The following is a 20490-nucleotide window of genomic DNA, read 5'->3' on the forward strand; positions in this document are numbered from 1 at the left end:
CAAATACACATACACGCTCTAATTTAAAAAGTAAAAAGGTTAATTTGTTAATTTAAAGTTATATTTTTTGTTTTATATCCCATATATAGCTCCATACACAATGATGTAGTTCTAAAGTTATGATATTAATGGAAGATTAGGAACCTGAATGTCCATCAACAACTGATTAAATGAAATACAGATATTCCTCGCTTAAAGACCAAGTTCCGTTAAGCGAACTGGTAGTTAAGTGAGGAACTGCATGTACTGTATACAGTAGTACAGTATATGCATAGTACTTGACAATACAGTATTCTGAATAAGTAAAATAACGAGAAAGATCAAACTGAAACTTCCACTTGTTTTAATTTGCATAGGTTGTGTAATTTACACAGTACTGCAATGTATTACAGAACATAAAGTTAGTAAAGTAGGTAATCAAAGCACCAAAAACCACAGTACTGTACTGTAGAGTGTACAAGATGGAGAAAGGATATTTAAAATAACAGTGAAGAGATGGTCGTAAGTGAGGAGTATCTGTATAACATATTTATAAAATAGACTATGCAACCATTTAAAAACATAAATGTCTGCATTAAGTAGGAAGTTCTCTGACATACTGTGCAGCAATAAAAGCAAGGTATAGAAGACTGCAATAATTACTCCTTATCTGCAGGGATTAATGTTCTGAGCTTCCCGGTTTATGCTTGGTATCCCAGAGTACTGAGCTCAATATTCTTTTATCCTAGATAATACACCCATGATAAAACTATTAAGAACAATAAATGATTAATAGCTAATTATAATAGAATAATCATGACAAATCTCTCAAAATAATTTACTGTACATAGTTTTAAATTGTAGCTGATTGTGGGTAACTAAAAACACTGAAATTAAACTGACATTCGGGGGTGTGACAATAGGGGGTCAGAAGAGTCAAAAAGGTTAGAAAGCATGTCTGGTAAGCTCAAAGACCTGAGTGTTGAGTTTGATTCCCGGCACCACACATGTCACTCTGCCCCAAAAGGGCTGGGTGTAGCTTGGTGATCCAATATCGCCAGGCCTGACTTACACATCAAGTTTGGCACAGTCAGCCCGTGCATTACCAAGTGGCCCTAGGTACTTAAGGAGGAACAAATGGGGGAAATGCCACCTCCCAAAACAAAAACCTATCAGTGAGAAAAATGGAGAGGGTTAGGTTACGGGATGAGAAGTCTATTTGTGTATATCAGAGGAAAATAACGAGTATGTCTAGATTAACCTATACATGTAGACAAATTTCTATAAGGGGATACATAGAACCAAACAGTAGTTATATTTGTGAGGAACTGAAACTGCAGGGTAAAGACAGGCAAAAGGCAGACAGAACTGGGAGGGGAGGAATAATTTTCACTGTTAGTCTTTGTAAATTTTAATTTTCAAACCATATGGTAGTTTGATTAAAAAAAAGTAATACTACGAAGAGTGGAACGTGGAAAACTGAGAAACATTGTAATAGCAAAAATCTCGAGGAAGGGCTGAGGATATGGCTCAATAGTAAATTGTTATTTCCTACATCCATGAAACTTGGGTTTAATCCCCAGCACTACAAACCCCGCCACCACCACCCACCAAAACCAAAACAAAAAAGATTTGAAGAGTTATAAACCAAGACAGCGCCACACAAAGGGTTCCACAGGTGGCACTGCCCTTTGGCTGGGCAATAATCCTTTGGGAAAGCCAGGTGGGAGAAAATATGATAGTTTGGCTAACCTGGTAGTGCAGTGGTACATGTCAGTTCATTGGGCAACTGAAATTGGGTGGGATTCCGCTCCATGGCAGCAGCAATCAGCAGCTCAAAGGGCCGCTTTAGTTGGGGCTGCACATAGTCCGGCTCTGATGCCACTGGCTCCTCATCCACGTCAATGATGTCCTCATCAACATCATTCTGCTCAGAGGTGGGGGTCTCTGTGCTGGCATTGGATGTGGGTGTGCCAGGCCGACTGGCTCTCCTCTCCAGGATCCGGGTATGAGCAATGGCCTTGAGTTCAGTTTTGCTAGCTGGTCTGTCCAACAAGTCAGTGTCACTGCTGGGGGATGTAGTCCGTTTGCCAGATTTGTCCACCAGTCCATTGACATGTCCCAGCTCCTTTTTCTGCTCTCGTTTCTGTGCAAGTGAACAGTGGACCCATCACATAAAGTACCACAAAAATAGAAAGATGAATACTACAAAGTCCTGGTGCTGTGACTCAAATAGCAGAATAAATGCCTAGTATAAGTGAGGCCCTGAGCTCAATCTCTGGCACTGCATGGATCCCCCCACCCCAAACATAGCCAAGAATGGATAAGGGTCCCAAAGTACCACCAACTGTACCTCTTAAACAAATAGAAAGTCTTGTCAGACACTAGCTAAATTACAAGTCTAACAAACCATTCTCATCCACTGGGGTCCTAGAACTATTAGACAAAATTGTAATAAATGATACAGCAGGAAATCGTGAAAAGCAAAGGAAGCTAGAAATTTATGTAAATTACTGTCACCCTATGGTTTATGATAACTATAAAAATAAAGGAACAGGGCCCGGAAAGATAGCACAGTGGCGTTTGCCTTGCAAGCAGCCGATCCAGGACCAAAGGTGGTTGGTTCGAATCCCGGTGTCCCATATAGTCCCCCGTGCCTGCCAGGAGCTATTTCTGAACAGGAGTAACCCCTGAGCACCGCCAGGTGTGACCCAAAAACCAAAACCAAAAACAAACAAACAAACGAACAAAAAAATATATATAGGAACAAAGTAATAAAGTTATCAACAGTAAAAATAATGATGGAGAACAGTGAGAATTGATGAAATCACTGTAATTCAGAGAAACAAAGGTGAAAAGTAAAACCAGCAAGTACTGTGGGCACTGGTATAAAAAGTAAACTCCAATTTAGGGAGGAGAGGTGGTACATGACAGGTAATAATCCAATAATGTATTCAAGAACAGAGCCTTGTTTTTCTTTCCTTTTTTTTGGAGCTATAATCAATGGTACTCAGGGATTACTCCTGGTAATGCTGGGGGCCATATGTGGTGCCAGGGATCAAATCAAGATCAGCTGAATGCAAGCTATCTCTTTGGCCCCAAGAACAGTGCCTTTCGATACATTAACTTTACCTTGAATTCTCAAAGTAACACTTCTTCAAATGAGAGACAGGCAAAAAGAGAAAAAAAACTAAGGGATGTCTGGATACCGTATTTTTTCCCAGGACCCCAAATAAGTGGTCAAATGGAAGATTTAACATTGGACTTCTGTTAGAAGACCTGATATCTTGTCTTAGTTCTGTCACTGATTCCTTATGAACTTGGGTGGTTTAGGCTAAAAGGACAGTTCTTTGAGAAGTGAGATTAGTAAAACTTCTCTTCCTTTCAGGATATGTTAAAGAAAAAGAGGGTCACATGAATAAAAGGAATAGCTCCGTGTTGGGGAAGTTCTGGCTTACACTAAGAATAGGTTCTAAATAGTGGTTGCAGAGGTCCAGAGGATGTCCTTGTTATTTTCTTTTAACCACATCTGGCTTAGTGCCTAGGCAACCAGGTGGTGGGACTCGGGCTCAAACCCAGAGTTTGACATGCATGACATGTGTGCCAGTCCTTTGGTCCATCTTCTAGTACAAGATGTATCACTGTAACTATAGGAGTATAAAGGAGGTAGCAATGAAAAGGCAGACTTTACACAGGTTCATCTTTGAGCAGGTTAGCGTGGCATCTCAGGAGAAACACACTGTTAGAAAAGGCAATGTTGCGATAATTCCTAGCAAGAGGAATTTCTATGAAGTTCCAAAAAAGAGAAAAACAATTTTGGAATGCAACTATTTGATTCAAATTTTGGCTCTGTCAATTCCTTTGAATCCTTGGTAACATTATTCTGCAATTATTTAGTGAGCTTCAATTCATTCCTTCCTTTTCTTTTTCCAGTGAGTTGGGGGGTTTGGTCCATACCCAGCTGTGCTCAAGACTTACTTGCTGGACTCTTCCTCAGAGATCATTCCTAGTGGTGGCATCAATATGGAGTGCTGGGGATCAAACCTGGGTCAGCCTCATGCAAGCAAGGCAAGCCCTACCCACCCTACCAACCCTCTGGTCTTGATCTGGCACATGATGGACAGTAAAGTGTTAGTTCTTCTTTTCTGCCTATTCCCCTTGGCTTCTTTTTTTTCCCTCAAACTGCTTCCAAAACTTTTCAGCTTCAAGCTTCAAAAAGGCGCTCCCTGCTGGCAGATGCATGACTGGCTTTGCTCTAATTTAACTGGAGATACACAAGAAAACATTCTGGTAAGCAGGAAAGGTGAGAGGCTGCGAACTTGAGGTATGCGAACTTGAGGAGAATGATCAAACTACAGCTGTGGCTAGGTGACTTGGGCCCTTCCTTGGCTTTCAAACCTTTATTTATTTTTGGTCACACCCAATGGTTCTCAGGCAATCATGTAGATCCCATAGAACCTAAGGTCAAAACATGCACTCCAGTCCTTTGAGCCATTCTCCTGGCTTTTCGACTTGCTTTTTAATAGGAACTCTAGTGAAAATGTCTACCTATTTACCCTCTTCTTAAAGGCTGAAAAGTTACACATAAACCACAATCTCTGAATCATCACATCCTGTTTCTGCAACCAAGAAAGCCATCATTCATTATGACATCATGTTTGGGGGCTAGGAAAAATAAGAGGTGATGTCATAGAAAATGAAAAGCTGGGTCTGGAGAGATTGCACAGCAGTGTTTGCCTTGCAAACAGCCGATCCAAGACCTAAGGTGGTTGGTTCAATCCCGGTGTCCCATAAGGTCCCCCGTGCCTGCCAGGAGCTATTTCTGAACAGACAGCCAGGAGTAACCCCTGAGTACCCCGGGTGTGGCCCCAAAACAAAACAAAACAAAACAAAAAAAAAAGAAAAGCTGTATGGTGTATTATTTTGTCTGTGTGGGAGGGATAGAGTGTGGTTTAGATCTCACAGAACGAATTTCAATTTATTAGTCTATAATTTGAGTATTGGGTAACTTCACATTCTGGATAGAAACATAACCACTTCCTTTTTTTTGATAAGGAAGAAAAAATTAGCTTTTACACCCCATAGAAGTTCTTAAAAACAATGAACCAGGTTTTCTCCCTCTAGAGAGGCCTGTGTTCTCCCAATGACACATATTTCTCTTTCTCTCGCCCTCCCTCTTCACATTTCTCCTAAGTATGTATGTATATATATATATATATTTCTTTTTGGGTCATATCCAGACACTCATGAGTTATGACTATGCGCTCAGAAATCACCCCTGGGATGTCAGGGGATTGAACCAAGGTCCATCCTAGGTTAGCGCGTGCAAGGCAGATGCCCTACTGCTTGCACCACTGCTCTGGCCCCAAGCATATTTCTTTCTTTCTTTCTTTTTTTGGGGGGGGGGGGGTTTTGGGCCACACCCTGCGGTGCTCAGGGGTTACTCCTGGCTGTCTGCTCAGAAATAGCTCCTGGCAGGCACGGGGGACCATATGGGACACCGGAATTCGAACCAACCACCTTTGGTCCTGGATCAGCTGCTTGCAAGGCAAACTCCGCTGTGCTATCTCTCTGGGCCCAGCATATTTCTTTAAATAAAACTATTCTACTCTGCTAAAAACCAAACCGTATTTTCAAAGCCAGGACTGAACTGTCAAAGTTGGTGGGAGAGGAGCTATAAATCTTGGGTAGAAGCAGGCTATCCCTGTCAGTACCTGATCAAACCTCTAAATATAAGTAATTTATTTGCCTTGAATAAGGAAGATCCTTTTTCCATAAAGCTGTTTCCTTTTTCATTAGCCACTTTCAAGTTATGCTACTGTGGTGGCATTTATCAAGTGGTCTGTATGAAAGGCAGACTATTTCTACAACTACAAACATAGCCCAGTAAATCAATACCTTTCTATCCATTTTAGCAGCCCATATTTGGATTTTAGGCCCTGCCACATTCTAAGCCAACAGGGTGGAGGTGGAGTGGGAAAAGTACGAGGTCCATATCCAGAGCTGGAAGACAACATATAAAATGCTTTGAGGGACACCTTGAGTCTAGACTATTAGTGCTCTACATCCTTTGCATTCTATGCAAAGCCTGCAGAAAGTAGCATTATTACCTTTCGGCGGACCGTGCATCGGTGACACATCCACTCCCCTGGAGGCAACATCTCTTCACTTAGTGGAGGATTACTGCAGGGAAAAAAACAAGAGCAACACTAAATAACCGACCATTTGAAGCAGCAGGATAAAGGTTAACTAGAACATGTGTCTTTCAACTACTATTGCTCAGTGTTGTACTGCTAGAAAATCCTATATGATGCTTATTTGGCATCATTTCCATTACCACATCTTTAGAAGAGAAGCCAAACCCAGAGCTATTAATACTGGTTTTTACAGATGTTTAAACAAGTTTGGAGTATTGAGAATCATCCTTATTTTTACTGCGCCTTGCTAATAAATAATCACCTATAAGTCCTCCATATCACTTCCTGTGATAAATTAAGATGGCCATAAACTGCTGCTCTTTCCATCTAGATGTAGTCCATTTCCTTTTTCCTTGAATTGGAACTTGCCTTGTGACTCATTTTGCAATTGGGATGCAATAGTAGTGACATTGTAATTTCCTTTAAAACACCTCCAGAGTCCACTTTTTTTTGGGGGGGGGGTGGGAGGGCGCATCATTGGGATGCTAGGAATCTACCCTGTGGTCTGTCCGCTGGTCAACAAGCATGCAAAGGAATGCCCTAACACTGTGCTATCCTTCTGGCTCCTGCAGATTCCACTTTTACGTGCTTGGTGTTCTAACCTTAAGCTCTGCTGTCATTTCACACTGAGGAGACTTAAACTGCTTAAGCTGAATTCCAAGTTAATGACAACCAGCAGCAGATCAGAATGTGGTTCAGTGATAGCCCATGTCTCCCATGTCTTGGGCCCTGTATTTGATCCCTAAAACTAGAAATACGAAAACTAACAAGCCCCAGTATGATAGGAGCCATGATGGATGTTAGGTTGGTTGAATTTCCAAATAAATGCAGTATCAAGCAATACATCATACAGGAAACCACCCGGCAGTAGCAAATCAACTCTTAGGTGTGTAAAATTAAAATTAGTTTGAATTCAGTAAGATTTGAAATAGTTTGATATGTAGCCCACAGATAACTGGCCAAAGCTACTCAATGCACTCTTCCCAGATTATTAAGATATTCTGAATCTATCACTATTCAGTTCTCTTTGGGCACTTTTTTTTTTTCTCTTTGGCCATACCCTGTGATGCTCAAGGGGTTACTTCAGGCCATGAGCTCGCTAGGGGGACCATATGGGACACCAGGGATTGAAACAAGAGGTCTGTCCTGGATGGGCCACGTGCAAGGCAAACACCCTCCTTGCTGTGCTATTACTCTGGGTCCCTCTCTTTGGGCCCTTTTATATCCTTTTCCTGTGTGATGGTTCTCTTATTTCTTTCTCTCATTGCAGGATCAAGATAATAACTTCACTTCACTTTTGTTTTATTTTTGGGTCACACCCTGTGATGCTCAGGTGTTGCTCCTGGCTATGTGCTCAGAAATAGCTCCTGGCTTGGGGGACCATATGGGACACTTTACCTCTTTGCACCACCGCTCAGGCCCACTTCACATTTTTTTGGGGGGGGGTTGTTTGGGTCACACCCAACTATGCTCAGGGGTTACTACTGGCTCTATGCTCAGAAATTGTTCCTGGCAGGCTCGGGGGACCATATGGGATTATGGGATGCTGGGATTCGAACCACCATCCTTTTGCATGCAAAAGCAAACGCCCTACCTCCATGCTATCTCTCTGGTCCCACTTCACTTTCTTTTATTTTCTTTTTAGAACATAAAGGTTATACACAGTCACTCAGTAAGTCAATTATAAATGAAAATTTGAACTGCACTGGACTGATCATCCAGATCAATTGATTTCCATTAAGGTCACTCCAGGGCCACATGAGACCATTAAATCCTTGATAGGGTCACATTAGTAGTATCTATACAGTAGTGGTTCTGAAACAGTGGTTCCCAATGCAGGTACATCAGCATCTGGGAATCATAAATACAAATTCAGAGATCCCTTTCTAGGAAACTCAGGGTTTCTGATGGTATTCAAACACTTCTTTTTGTCTATAGGCCACACAGCCAGTGCTCAGATATCATTCCTGGAAGATTTGGAGACCTTATGGGGTGACAGAGATCACTCTACCCACTTTACTATCGTTGTGACCATCCTTAATGCAAAGATATATGAAAACTATTGCTATACAGATAACATTTTATTTATACTTAAATATTTCCTAGAACGCTAGGGAGATAGATCTAATGGCTAGAGCACATTGTGAGGGAGGCCTGGGTCAGAATTCCAGCATCACATAGTCCCAGAGCAACACCAAGAACAACCTGTGAGCAATTCACTGGGATTTTTGTTGTGGTACCCAAACAGGGGTGCATGTGGTGGGAATAAATGCCTAAATTAGGTTCCTAGTTAGAAACTACGTGAATACTTGAAGAGCAAGAAGAAAAAAAAAAATTTGGGGGGAGTCCCACACCTGGTGATGCTTAGGGGTTCCTCCTGGCTCTGTGCTCAGAAATCACTCCTGGCAGGCTAGGGGGACCATATAGGATGCTAGGATTTGAACCAGCAGTCTTGTGTTGGCCGTGTGCAATCAAACACCTTACTGCTGTACTATGGCCCTGCTGTACTATGGCCCCTGAGAAAAAAAATTTTTTTTAAATGAAAAATGACCTTGGGATAACAGGGAGAGATATTGACACTTTGGTGGTAGGGGTAGTACTATAGAGCATTGCAAGTATAAAAAGTAATACTACTGTAAACCTCAATAAATAATGGAGGGGCCACAGCAACAGTACAAGTACAGAGCAATGGAGTGGGTAGGGTGTTTGCCTTACATGTGGCCAACCTGAATTCAATCCCTGGTATCTCATTTGGTGCCCCAAATGAAGTAGATTCCCAAATTTTTTTTTTCCTTCTTGCTCTTCAAGTATTCACGTAGTTTCTAACTAGGAACCTAATTTAGGCATTTATTCCCACCACATGCACCCCTGTTTGGGTACCCAAGTCCTCTCAAGACCCTTACCAACAAGCAAATAAACTAAAGGCGCTGTGGCATATTGAAGAGGTCCCCAGGCTCTGGGACTGTAGGTGAATGACACTTATAACGTGTTCCCTCGTTCCTTCTCTCCAATGTATTTCTGTATTGGCCACAATCAAACTAATGAAACATGCATGTAATTTGCAAAAGGTCTATGCCTCTATCTTTCAAAAACTCATGTTAAAATTACTCCTGAAAAGGATGTCATTTCTGATTTTGGTTTTCATGATTTCTTTTCATTTGCCCATTGGCTTTCTACCAAGAAACCATACATCAAATGCATAAAGCACAAAAAGACAAAAGCAAAGTGATAGGAGCTCACAGGTTTACCAACCTATAAAGGGCTCCTAGTTACCCTTCATGCTTTTCTCTATTCCCAAACCCGCTAATAGAACGTTTTGTTTTATTTTATTTTATTCTCTCCGTCTCTCTTACAATAAGCAGCAACACTAAGTGGTGCTAGGGTACTTTGGGGTGAGTGATGTGACAAGGATCGAGCGCAAGACCTCAGGACCTCATGTTAGACATCTTTGTTTTTTTTTTTTGTTTTTTTTTTTTTACCACCTGAGCTATACCCCTGACCGCAGAATAATTTTATTTTAACAGTCTGATTGCTATCAGGCTATTTTAAACTATTTAAATTACTATTTTAAACTCTAGTTTAAAAGTCTTTCAATATCCTTACTACATCCACTAAGATTCAAACCTCCCAATATTAAATATTATCTGAAAAATTATTATTGGTATTCAGTTAAAGACTCCTCTGGCCTGGGTTTGGTTGAAGAATGGTACAGAGATTAAACACATCTGGAGACCTGATGGCCTTCAGGGGCTATTTTTGGCTCTGCGCTTAGAAATTTTTCCTCGCAGGCTTGAGGAACCATATGGGATGCCATGGATTAAACCTGGGTCAGCTGTGTGCAAGTTAAATGTCCTACTCTTTGTACTATCTATTGCTCTGGCCTCTGAAGACTCAATTTGATTCTCAATACATTATAGTTCCCCAAACCCCACCAGGAAGGATCCCTGAGAAAAAAACATGACTATCTTAAGCACTGCTGGGTGTAGCCACCAAACAAACAAAACCATACTTCTCTCTATTGTTTTGAGGTCACATCCAGTCAGGGTATAACCCAGAAATCACTCCTGGTGGCATTGGATAATCACACTGGGGTGATACTTCTACTAATGAGCTACAATCTTGTATGTGCACTTGAAATAAATCTGATAATGTGATGTTATGAGAGAAGGTGGTAATATCTAAGAAAGGATGACCAGAAAAGAAAAGTTTCTGGAAAATGATCAACGTAGTATAGGTGCAACTCAGGAATCTTGCATCAGAGTTTCCTCATGCTTTCTTTTTGCTCCTAGCAATTCCTTTCAAGCTATTTAGAAGGTGGCTTTTCAACTCAAATACCTACAGGGAAAGGATTCATAAATAGCTGCAGGAAAGGCACACAAGTTTGAAGTAATATACTTAGAAACTTATCTCAAAAGAGGCTATTTTGCAGTCTAGTTTTGCTCCACATAAGTAATGGCAATAATGAAAAAATTCCAGGATAGAGTAACCTCGGGGAAATTATGGACACATTCAGTGACTTCATTTCAGTTGTACAGCTTAAAGCTCTGTCAGCTGTCCATCTTAAAATATTATTAGTGGGAACAGAGAGTACAACGGATAAGGCTGTCGACCCTGGTTTAATCTCCTGTACCTCCTTTGGTCCCCTGAGCATCACCAGGAGTAATACCTTAGAGCAGAACCAGAAGTAACTCCTGAGCGTTGTTGGATATGACCCTCCCCTCAATCATTAGAATAGTGTTTCAGAGGCTGGAGCTATAGTGCAGCGGTAGGGCATTTGACTTCCACATGGCTGATCCAGGACGGACCTGGGTTCGATCCTCAGCATCCCATATGGTCCCCCAAGCCAGGAGCAATTTCTGAGCGCATAGCCAGGAGTAACTCCTGGCCTACAATAAAAAACAAACAAAAAAGAATAGTGTTCCTATAAATTAAGTAGGCAATTCAGAAACAATTATACATGCAGATTTTTCTTCACAAAACTTTTTTGGATCATAACAAGTGATGCTGGGGATTGAATCTGGCCTCCCACAAGCAAAGCTTAGTCCACTGAACTATCTCTGGCTCAGGTTAGTCTGTCTGTCTATCTGTCTGTCTCTCTTTCTTTTTTCTTTTTGGCCACACCTGGCAGCGCTCAGGGGTCACTCCTGGCTATCTGCTTAGAAATCGCTCCTGGCAGGCTCGGTAGACCATATGGGATGCTGGGATTCGAACCACTGTCCTTCTGTGTGCAAGACAAACGCTCTGCCTCTGTGCTAGTTCTCCGGCCCCAGTCTTTATTTTTAAAAGCAATTATTTATCTATTGATTTTTGGGCCATACCCGGCAGCGCTCAGGGGTTACTTTTGGCTTTGTAGGCACTCACAATACAGATAAGGTGATTGATTGCTTTGTAGTTGACTGAGGCTCGATCCATCCCCAGAGCACCACCAGAAGTGAGATCCTTGAGCACTGCTGGGTGTGGTCCCAAATAGAAAACTAAAACCTCAAACCAAAAGAACCAGTGCTGCTTTGCAAAGACATCAAAATGCTTTCTGATCACTAAAGCAAAGTTACATGGTGGTATAATCTCATTTTAGTGTATAACAACTCACAAAGTGTCTCTCAGATGGTTTTTGGGTTACTCTCGGCAGTGCTCAGGGGTTACTCCTGGCTCTGTGCTCAGAAATCGCCCCTGGCAGGCTTGGGGGACCTTATGGGATTCAAACCACCATCCATGCATGCAAGGCAAATAAATGCCTTATCACTGTGCTTCTCTTTGGATCCTACAGATGCTTTTATCTCATGATAATGATACAGTGATAATTCTCATTCCCATCAGTTAGGTGGGGAAACAAAGTTATCTAAAGCCATGATACCAATAAGTAGCAAAACTGGAATAAAATAATGTTCTCAGCTCTTTCAAATCTTAAACTTCCTTATTTCTAAGGAGAAAAACAGACTATTAGGCTTCCCTTAAAGTTATTTTATTTTGAATCAGTCGGTATTTACTGAATTCCCAACTGCTTATTAAATGCTTATCCCAGAGGTACCATGATAAAGGGACACAGGCATGTAATCTATGGACCTATCTTTCTCCAAAATATACAAGGCCATTAGGGAGAGGGGACCAAAGTAAATACTAAACTCAAGCATGTATCAGCCTGTTTGGCGCTTAGACCCTTTGCTGCAGGGAGCCACCAAGGTCACACTCAGTAGTGCACAGGGGAATGAATAGGTGGTGCTCGGATAGAACCTAGCCAGGGATGATTTCTTTTTCTTTTCTCCTTCCTTCTTTCCTCCCTCCCTCCCTCCCTCCCTCTTTTCTTTTCTTTTCTTTTCTTTTTTTTGGTGTTTGGATTACACCCAGCAGCGCTCAGGGGTTCAGAAATTGCCCCTGGCAGGTACAGGGAACCATATGGGATGCCAGGATTCGAATCACTGTCCTTCTAAATGCAAGGCAAATGCCCTACCTCCATGCCATCTCTCCGGCCCCAGCGAGGGGTGATTTCTGAGTGCAGAGCCAGGAGTAACCCCTGAGCACCACTGGGTGTGGCCCAGAAACCAATCAGTAAATAAATAGTTAAAAAATGTTTTATTTTCTAAATTCAAAGAACATGGCTTTGTAATGGTGTAAGACAAGTACTTTTTATTCCGGGGGAACGTGGGTAGGGTTTTGGGCCTCATCTATCAGTGCTCAGTGACTGTGCAGTGGCAGGAATCAAACTCAGGCCTCTTATATATAAAATCTGCATTTAGCTCATAATCTCAGCATACTGAGCAATCTTTCTGGCACCAGCATTCCTTTTTACAGTCAAAAAGAGGTGCTTTGTGATGATGAAGCTCCTATGAAGTACTTCCCCATTTTTACTACAGAGGATGTTGCTTTGTAGATCACTGATAAAAAGAGCCCTGCCCTTGGGGTCAGGGAAATAGTTCAAAGGGTTGGAGAACATATTTTGCAAATTGGAACCCTGGATTCAATCTCAATTCAAGGTGCCATTGGGAGTAAGTCCAGGCACTAAATCAGAAGAAGGTACTATCTCTCCTGCACCACCAAGTGTGGCCTCAAAACAAACAAAAAACCATACAACAACCTCCCATGAGGCCAGAGTGAAAGCATAGCAGTAGGGGCAATTGCCTGGCATGTAGCCGACCCAGGACAGAGGACAGAAGTTGGTTTGATTCCCGCCATCCCATATGGTCTACCAAGCCTGTCAGGAGAGATTTCTGAGAGCAGAGACAGGAGGATCCTCTAAGTGCAGCCAGGTATGGCCCAAAACATAAACAAACAAACAAACAAAAAACCAACAACCACCCACCATAGAGGCTGAGAGATAGTTTATAGAACTGGAGTGCAATTCTTGCATTGTATGTTCCCAGAGTTCTATCCCAGGCACTACATGAATCTGTGAACACAATGAGGATAGCTCTGGTGTTGAACGTGCTCCTAAGTACCACTGGGGAAGCACCGTCTTCTCAACCCAAACAAAACCTGGGTTTGGTCCCAACATGATTGGGGTGGGGTGGGGTAGAGATACACATGTAGGAGATGAGGATGGAAAAACCAACCAACCACCCAATCCTGTCCTATAATATAATCCTTAGCCAGAAAGTAATTTTGCTGTTTTCCATACACCATTTTAACCACTACTTAGTCTTAAAGACATCTGTGAACCATAAAACAGTTCATAATACAGTTCAAAATCTTTTATTTGGGGGTGCTTGGACCACATGGGAGGTATGGTGAACAAACATGCTGGGCATGTTTGAGTCTGTAGCATTGCTGGAAAAACACTTTAAAAGTCTCTGTACTGGGGACGGAGAGATAGCATAGCGGTAAGGCGTTTGCCTTGCATGCAGAAGGACGGTGGTTAGAATCCTGGCATCCCATAAGGTCCCTCGAGCCTGCCGGGGGGCGATTTCTGAGCTTAGAGCCAGGAGTAAGTAACCCGAGTGCTGCCGGGTGTGACCCAAAAACCAAAAGAAAAAAAAAAAAGTTCTCTGTACTGAAGCTGGTTAATTTTTAAAGAGCTTTATCACTCGATAAAGTTTTACCAAAAAAAAAAAAAGTCTCTGTACTATCTGTTTTGCCCTAGAGCTATACATTTTTATAGAGATAAATTTGATAATTTGATGTAATTTTCTTTCATTATTTTTATTTTGGGGTTACACCTGGCGATGCTCAGGGATTACTACTTCTGACTGCACTCAGGAATGAACTACTCCTGGAGGTGCTTGGGGAAGCTATATGGGATGCCAGGGATTGAACCTAGGTTGGGTGTTTCAAGGCAAACACCTTACTAACTGCAGGATCTCTCCTGCTTCAAGTTTGATGTAATTTTCTTTTTTGTTTGTTTTTTTGGGTCATACCCAGCAGCGCTCAGGGGTTACTCCTGGCTCTATGCTCAGAAATTGCTTCTGGCAGGCTTGGGAGACCATATGGGATGCCGGGACTCAAACCACCATCCTTCTGCATGCAAGGCAAACATTCTATCTCCATGCTATCTCTCTGGCCCTGATGTAATTTTCTAAGGCCTGATAGAGAGCCAGTCAACTGTCAACAGCTACATCTGTATCAAATCAAGTGGAAAACTGGTCTAACGTTTAAAAATACTTTGTTTTTGGGCTATCCACGGTGGTGCTCAATGAATATTCCTGATTCTGTGCTCAGAAATTACTCCTGGCAGGCTCTGGGGACTGTATGAGATGCCGGGGATCAAACCCAAATCAGCCTAAAACTTCTAAAAGCCAATCTTTCCAGCAGGAGTCCAGTATTGAGACTGCCATAAACAAATTCAGATATCCCACCTCTATTGCTGATGAGTGTCTATTCTGGCCTATTCTTAGAGCCTTCAAAGAGAAAACCACAAACATACATCCTAAGTGTAATGCCTATACCGTCAGACTTCTTGTCAGTGTCAAAGATTAAAGCGTGGATCCAGAAGATCCCAACTCAGCCAAATTACATAGTTTCATTTAGAATGTCTCCTTCATTCACTAATGAGTCTGCAGCTCATCACTGCAGGTGGAAGATGTTGGTTTAGTTGTCATGGTTCTTGGCTCTCTGATTATGAGGATCTATTTCAAGTCATATACCAGTGTGGCTGCTCTGAGTTTTAACCTCACTCATCTCTTCTGCCTATTAATACATGTGAACCGGCATGACATTAACATTTACTTCAGATTTAGGCCTCACCAGTGGGACCTGTTGCTCCATAGCTCAGCGTTAATTATCCATCCAGAGCAAGCGGTTTTTCAATATGGAAGTGGAAGAGAGAAGGGGGAGGGGAACAAGAGAACAAAGGGAGGAGGGAGACATGGAGACAGAGAGCAGAAAGGCTGCCTTTCATTTCAGAGACCTATTTTTTTGCACTACAATAAGCAGATAAAAAATGGTGTTGGGTTCTGGGCTTAAAAAAAAAGGTTATTGATGTATACTTTGCAAATGCCCATTTACTTAAGTGACAATGACTTGAGCTAAAGGCAGACTATTAGACTGAAAGACAAAAATCTCACTTAACAAAATTAAAAGCTTTGGTCTGTATTAGGACAAAAAGAAACAAGAGGGAAAAAACTAATACTCTATTTTCTCTTGCTGAACTGACAATATCTTATTTAACCCAACCATTTAACAGGACTGCTATGCATACGGCGTGTCTCTACAATAAACCAACAGACTTCCACTTAGGTTCTTATAGAAAAGAGGTCAGGCGAGTGAACTGGTATAGTTCCTGTTGTCAGAACTCATGATTTCCCAAGAACCACAACTAGTCAGATATGATGGTTTTGGTTGAAATAAAATATCAGACCAATAAAGATTTTACAGTTCCCCACCATCATCTGTATGACCCTCCCCCCCTTTTGGTGCTGGTAGGGGGAGGTGATCGGCAAGCAAACAATAGCACTGAGCAGTTTTGATTTTTAATTTCACAGTTCATGGGCCTCATCCATCCATCTGAGGTCCACTACCAGATAAAAATCCTGCAATTAAATTTAGTAGTGGGCCAGAGCAATAGCACAGCAGATAGGGTGTTTGCCTTGCACGTGGCAAACCTAGGTTCGATTTCTAGTATTCCATATAATTCCCAAGTCTGCCAGGAGTAACTCAAGTGCCGCTAGGTGTGGCCCAGAAACAAAATACACACAAAGAAATCTAGTAGCATTGTGTAAAACCAACTGTAAAATATAATGTATGCTCAGAACAGCTACTCTTTCCTTCAGAATGGTTTAGCTGCTCAACCTGCCTAGGAAATGTGTTGGTACTAGCCAAAAATGGGAGCAAAGCTGGCTGCTGGAAGGACCACAATCATGTCCCAGACTCCCTGAGCAGCCATTTTGATCTATAAAATGGCATATGAACACAAAAAAGCCTTTACCGTTAAAAGAACTTTTGCCCTGCAGCAGCTAAGAGATGCCAGGTAATGTTTGATTTAAAGATTTTTTTTTGTTTTGTTTTGTTTTTGGGCCTCACCTGGCAGTGCTCAGGGGTTACTCCTTGCTGTCTGCTCAGAAATAGCTCATGTCAGGCATGGGGGACCATATGGGACACTGGGATTCGAACCAACCACCTTTGGTCCTGGATCGGCTGCTTGCAAGGCAAATGCTGCTGTGCTATCTCTCTGGGCCCCAGAGTTGTTTTTTTTAGTAAGTTGTGTTCTACCCAAATTTAGCTATGTATATTTTGACAGAACATAATTTAATGAATTTAAATGTCAGCATAAAGATTGTTTTTCCTGGACACTTGTGTGAGCATCAGCTTTTATCTTCAATTACTATGACTGCCTTCCAAAGACAGGATACTGGAGATCAAAGTAGAGATAAAGATCACAGGGTGCCAACACCTTAATCCTTTACCCTCTTCATCCCTGCTACGAAGTCTAATACAGCTAACGTCACAAAGTACATAAAAAGTACAGGGACTGCTGATTTTTTTCATCAAAGCCTCAGTAGTGGCAGTTTTAACAAGAAAGCCAATGAAATGCCAGGCCATTATAAATGCCCTATTGAGAAACTAAACCACATCACTTCTACAGGCATTCATTTCTTTCTGACTGTCCCCTCCAATTTCATCACCTTCTATGTGAAACTAGCTTGAGGGGCACCTGGAGAAGAGGTTTATAAATCAGTGTTAAGATATAAGCCGGAGCTACAGTACACATGCCTTAATGTGGTCAACCCAGGTTCAATTCCCAGAACCTCATGTAGTCTGCTGAGCCTGCCAGGAGTGATTCCTGAGCACAGAGGCAGAAATAAGCAATGAACACTTCCAGGTGTGGTGTATGTCCCCTAGCCCCCCAAAAGATCAGTGATGGGAAAAGAGGTACAGAACAGTTACACCAAAACACCAGATGTGCCTCTGCTAACTCACTTCTTTACAAGATGAGTCTGGTACCATAAGCCTCATCTATCACTGTTCGGAACCATTCTTTGGAAATCAGGTTCAGAGATATGGGAAACTGGTCTACTGTTCTATGGCCAAAATTTAGTGAATAGTACAGTGGGTAGAGCACATGCAAGGAAAACTGAGCAGAGTCAAGACCACACAGCTGGGTGTGGTCCCTAAACTAACACCGCCCACACACAAATTTAGTAAACTATCAAAAACAAAGAAAGCCACTCCACACTTCGTTTATTTTGCAGACAGCTCAGGCAATCTGGGCCATATTAGACTTCGGAAATATTGGACATAAGATTCTATAAAGACTAGGGAAACAAAAAAGTGCTCTAAATGTTTAATTAAAATCCAACACAACACTGAAAGTAGATTTTATAACTTAAAATTCAGCTACTTTTCCCTTACAACAATTTCTGCTTCATTTATTCTCCTCTGATGGTCTCTTAATAAACTATAAGTAAATAAAGAGCAAATAATATTCTGATATGGGTCCAGAAAAGTACAGGGCTTACTGTCTTCTATTTTACCTTTACTCTCCTCCCACCACCCCCCTTTCCCCAATTTTACTCATAAACCTCAAAGCTCCCTGTCCTACATGACTGAAGTAATCTCCTGGGCATGCTGTCAAACTGTGCTGTCGTGGTTTGATGCAACAGCTAAATGCTGACTTGGGCTTCCGAAGCTTCCAGTTATACCCCCAGTGACCTATTTAGGAGTTTAACACACTTCTCTGTGACAGAGTGCTATGATTCCCAGTTTTGGCCCATTTTATCCTTCAGATGGTCCCTAAGCAAAGAGTGATGATCCTCAAGGCCTAAACCTGTGCACACATAAATAGAAAATCTTGATGAAGGCATGTAGGCAACAATAAAAGCCTTGGACATGAGCTTCCCCTAACTTAAATGAACTATAGACTTCAACAAGATGTCTGCTATCAAGAATTTGTGCTCACTTCGGCAGCACATATACTAAAAAATAAAAAGAATTAGGTGTTAGAATAAAGTTAGAATGGCTGTGGGGGGGGGGGGTATACCGGGCAGCGCTCAGGGGTTACTCCTGCCTCTGCGCTCAGAAATTGCTCCTGGCAGGCTGCCAGGGATTGAATCCGGGTCCGTCCTGGGTCAGCAGCATGAAGGCAAATGCCCTACTGCTGTGCTATCGTTCTGGCCCCAAAGTTGGAATGACTGCCATTTTTGACAGGCAAAACCAGTACCACAGAGGTAGGATAAAACAAAATAATGTTTATCAAAAGGCTTAGTGATAGACTATTCCCTCCACTCAAGTATTTGAAAAAAATAATAATTAGTGAAACATAGTCATCCAGGGTACCAAAGTATAATTTCTCACAACTGTATTTTGATCAGCAGTTGATGACTGTTAATTGAAGTAATCAATTAACAGTACTTTTCCTTGAATGTTTCTAGATCTTTGTTAATGACAGTTCAGTGAATGTGAGAATTAAGCAGCTCCCGGTTCACAGGAGTAGAAAAGGACGGTGGAAAGAATGAGTGGCTCTGTGCTGGGGCCCAGAGCATTAGAGTACAGCAGGTAAATTCAAATCCAGCATATACCAATATGGTCCTCTGAATCCACCAGGAATGATTCCTAAATGCAGAGCCAGGAGCTAAGTCCTGAGCACTAGTGGGTCAAGTGGCTCTGCACTGCCCAGTTGTTTTTTTGCCATACCAACCAGCACTCGGAGGTTACTCCTGGCAGAGTTGGGGAAGCATAAGAGATTGAATCCAGGTTGGCTGCATGCAAGGAAAACGACTTATCTGTTGAGCTATTGCTCTGTCCCCTACACTGCCCAGTTTTTGTAATGCTGAGTCTAAGCTAAATTCCTTTAAAACTTTATGCATTTCATTAGCTTTTCTGCTCTGTTCTCTGTACAAATACAGAAAGGAAAAAGAATAATATTTAACATTCCTCTGAGGATAGCAGCTGGATACAAGCCTATAAAAGTTCCTATGATGTCACAGTCAGAGTTCTATCCTAGAACTCAAGTTCACTAATAATTCTGAGAGGTTCCCTCACCTTTGCCTGGCCTGAAGGTAAAGAAATGAGTTTGGGTTGTGGTTAAATTCAAACCCCGGGGAAAGTCCTCTCTTGCTCACTCAAGCTTATTTCACAAAGAGCCTCACGCAGAGCCCAGAGCAGTGGGAAAGGCGGATGTGAGGCTCAGGCAAAGAGTTTCTTCCTATCCTGCTGTTATTCTATATATCTTTTGTTCTTTTGAGACTGAGAAAGGTTTTCTGGGAAGATATGCTATAAAATTTGTCAGAAAACAGGGAAAGAATAAAGATTATAAAGACCAAAAAATATTAACATACAGAAGAGCAAATGTACTGAAGGGAAAGGAATAGGTACTATTTGTATTAACAAAAGGGCCATCCACTTGGAAGAACCCAGACACTATTTCTGTTCCACAACCAGTGTTTTATCTTTGTACATCTCTCATTTGTAACACCTCTAGATATTACGTAACAGTGAGCAGAGGAAGCGGATCACTCCTACTTTCAAGTAGTTCAGTAAGCATTTAGTACATGATTGCAAAAGGGAAAAGTAGTTTTCTGATGAGTCAGTCACTCTCCAACACCAAGAAAAATTTCATCTATCTACAAGTTATAATGTGGAATTTGTGTATTATGAATAGAACAGCTCAATGTGAGTCAAGTTTCTTTTATGCTGATGGGTAAAATGCTTTTATCAGAGTCAACTGTACCCCTCAGTCTCTCATCTCCTATATTAATGTATTAAAACTTAGTTTCTTTCTGGCTGAGGCCTGGTTTTCAAAATACCTTTAGGGGTCAAAGCAATAGTACAATACAACAGGTAGAGTACTTTTCTTGCGCATGGCCCATCAAGGTTTGATCCCCAAGCAGAGTCAGGAGTAAGCCCGGGCACCGCTCTGTATGGGCAAAAAAAACCAATACAAGTTTCT

At 41.8% G+C, this 20490-nt stretch overlaps 1 protein-coding gene across 1 annotated transcript in view; it reads right to left on the minus strand.

The window, feature by feature from the left end:
* The window catches only part of PHF12 (PHD finger protein 12), a 62662-nt gene that overhangs the window by 29457 nt on the left and 12715 nt on the right, over positions 1-20490 (minus strand). The window contains exons 3-4 of the mRNA XM_049771405.1: positions 6090-6162; positions 1732-2125 (exon numbers count right to left, since the gene is read on the minus strand). Coding sequence (XP_049627362.1) covers positions 1732-2125; positions 6090-6162 — 467 coding nt within the window. The remainder of the gene's footprint in view (positions 1-1731; positions 2126-6089; positions 6163-20490) is intronic.

The sequence above is a fragment of the Suncus etruscus genome, chromosome 1, assembly GCF_024139225.1.
Source record: "Suncus etruscus isolate mSunEtr1 chromosome 1, mSunEtr1.pri.cur, whole genome shotgun sequence".
Classification (NCBI taxonomy): domain Eukaryota; kingdom Metazoa; phylum Chordata; class Mammalia; order Eulipotyphla; family Soricidae; genus Suncus; species Suncus etruscus.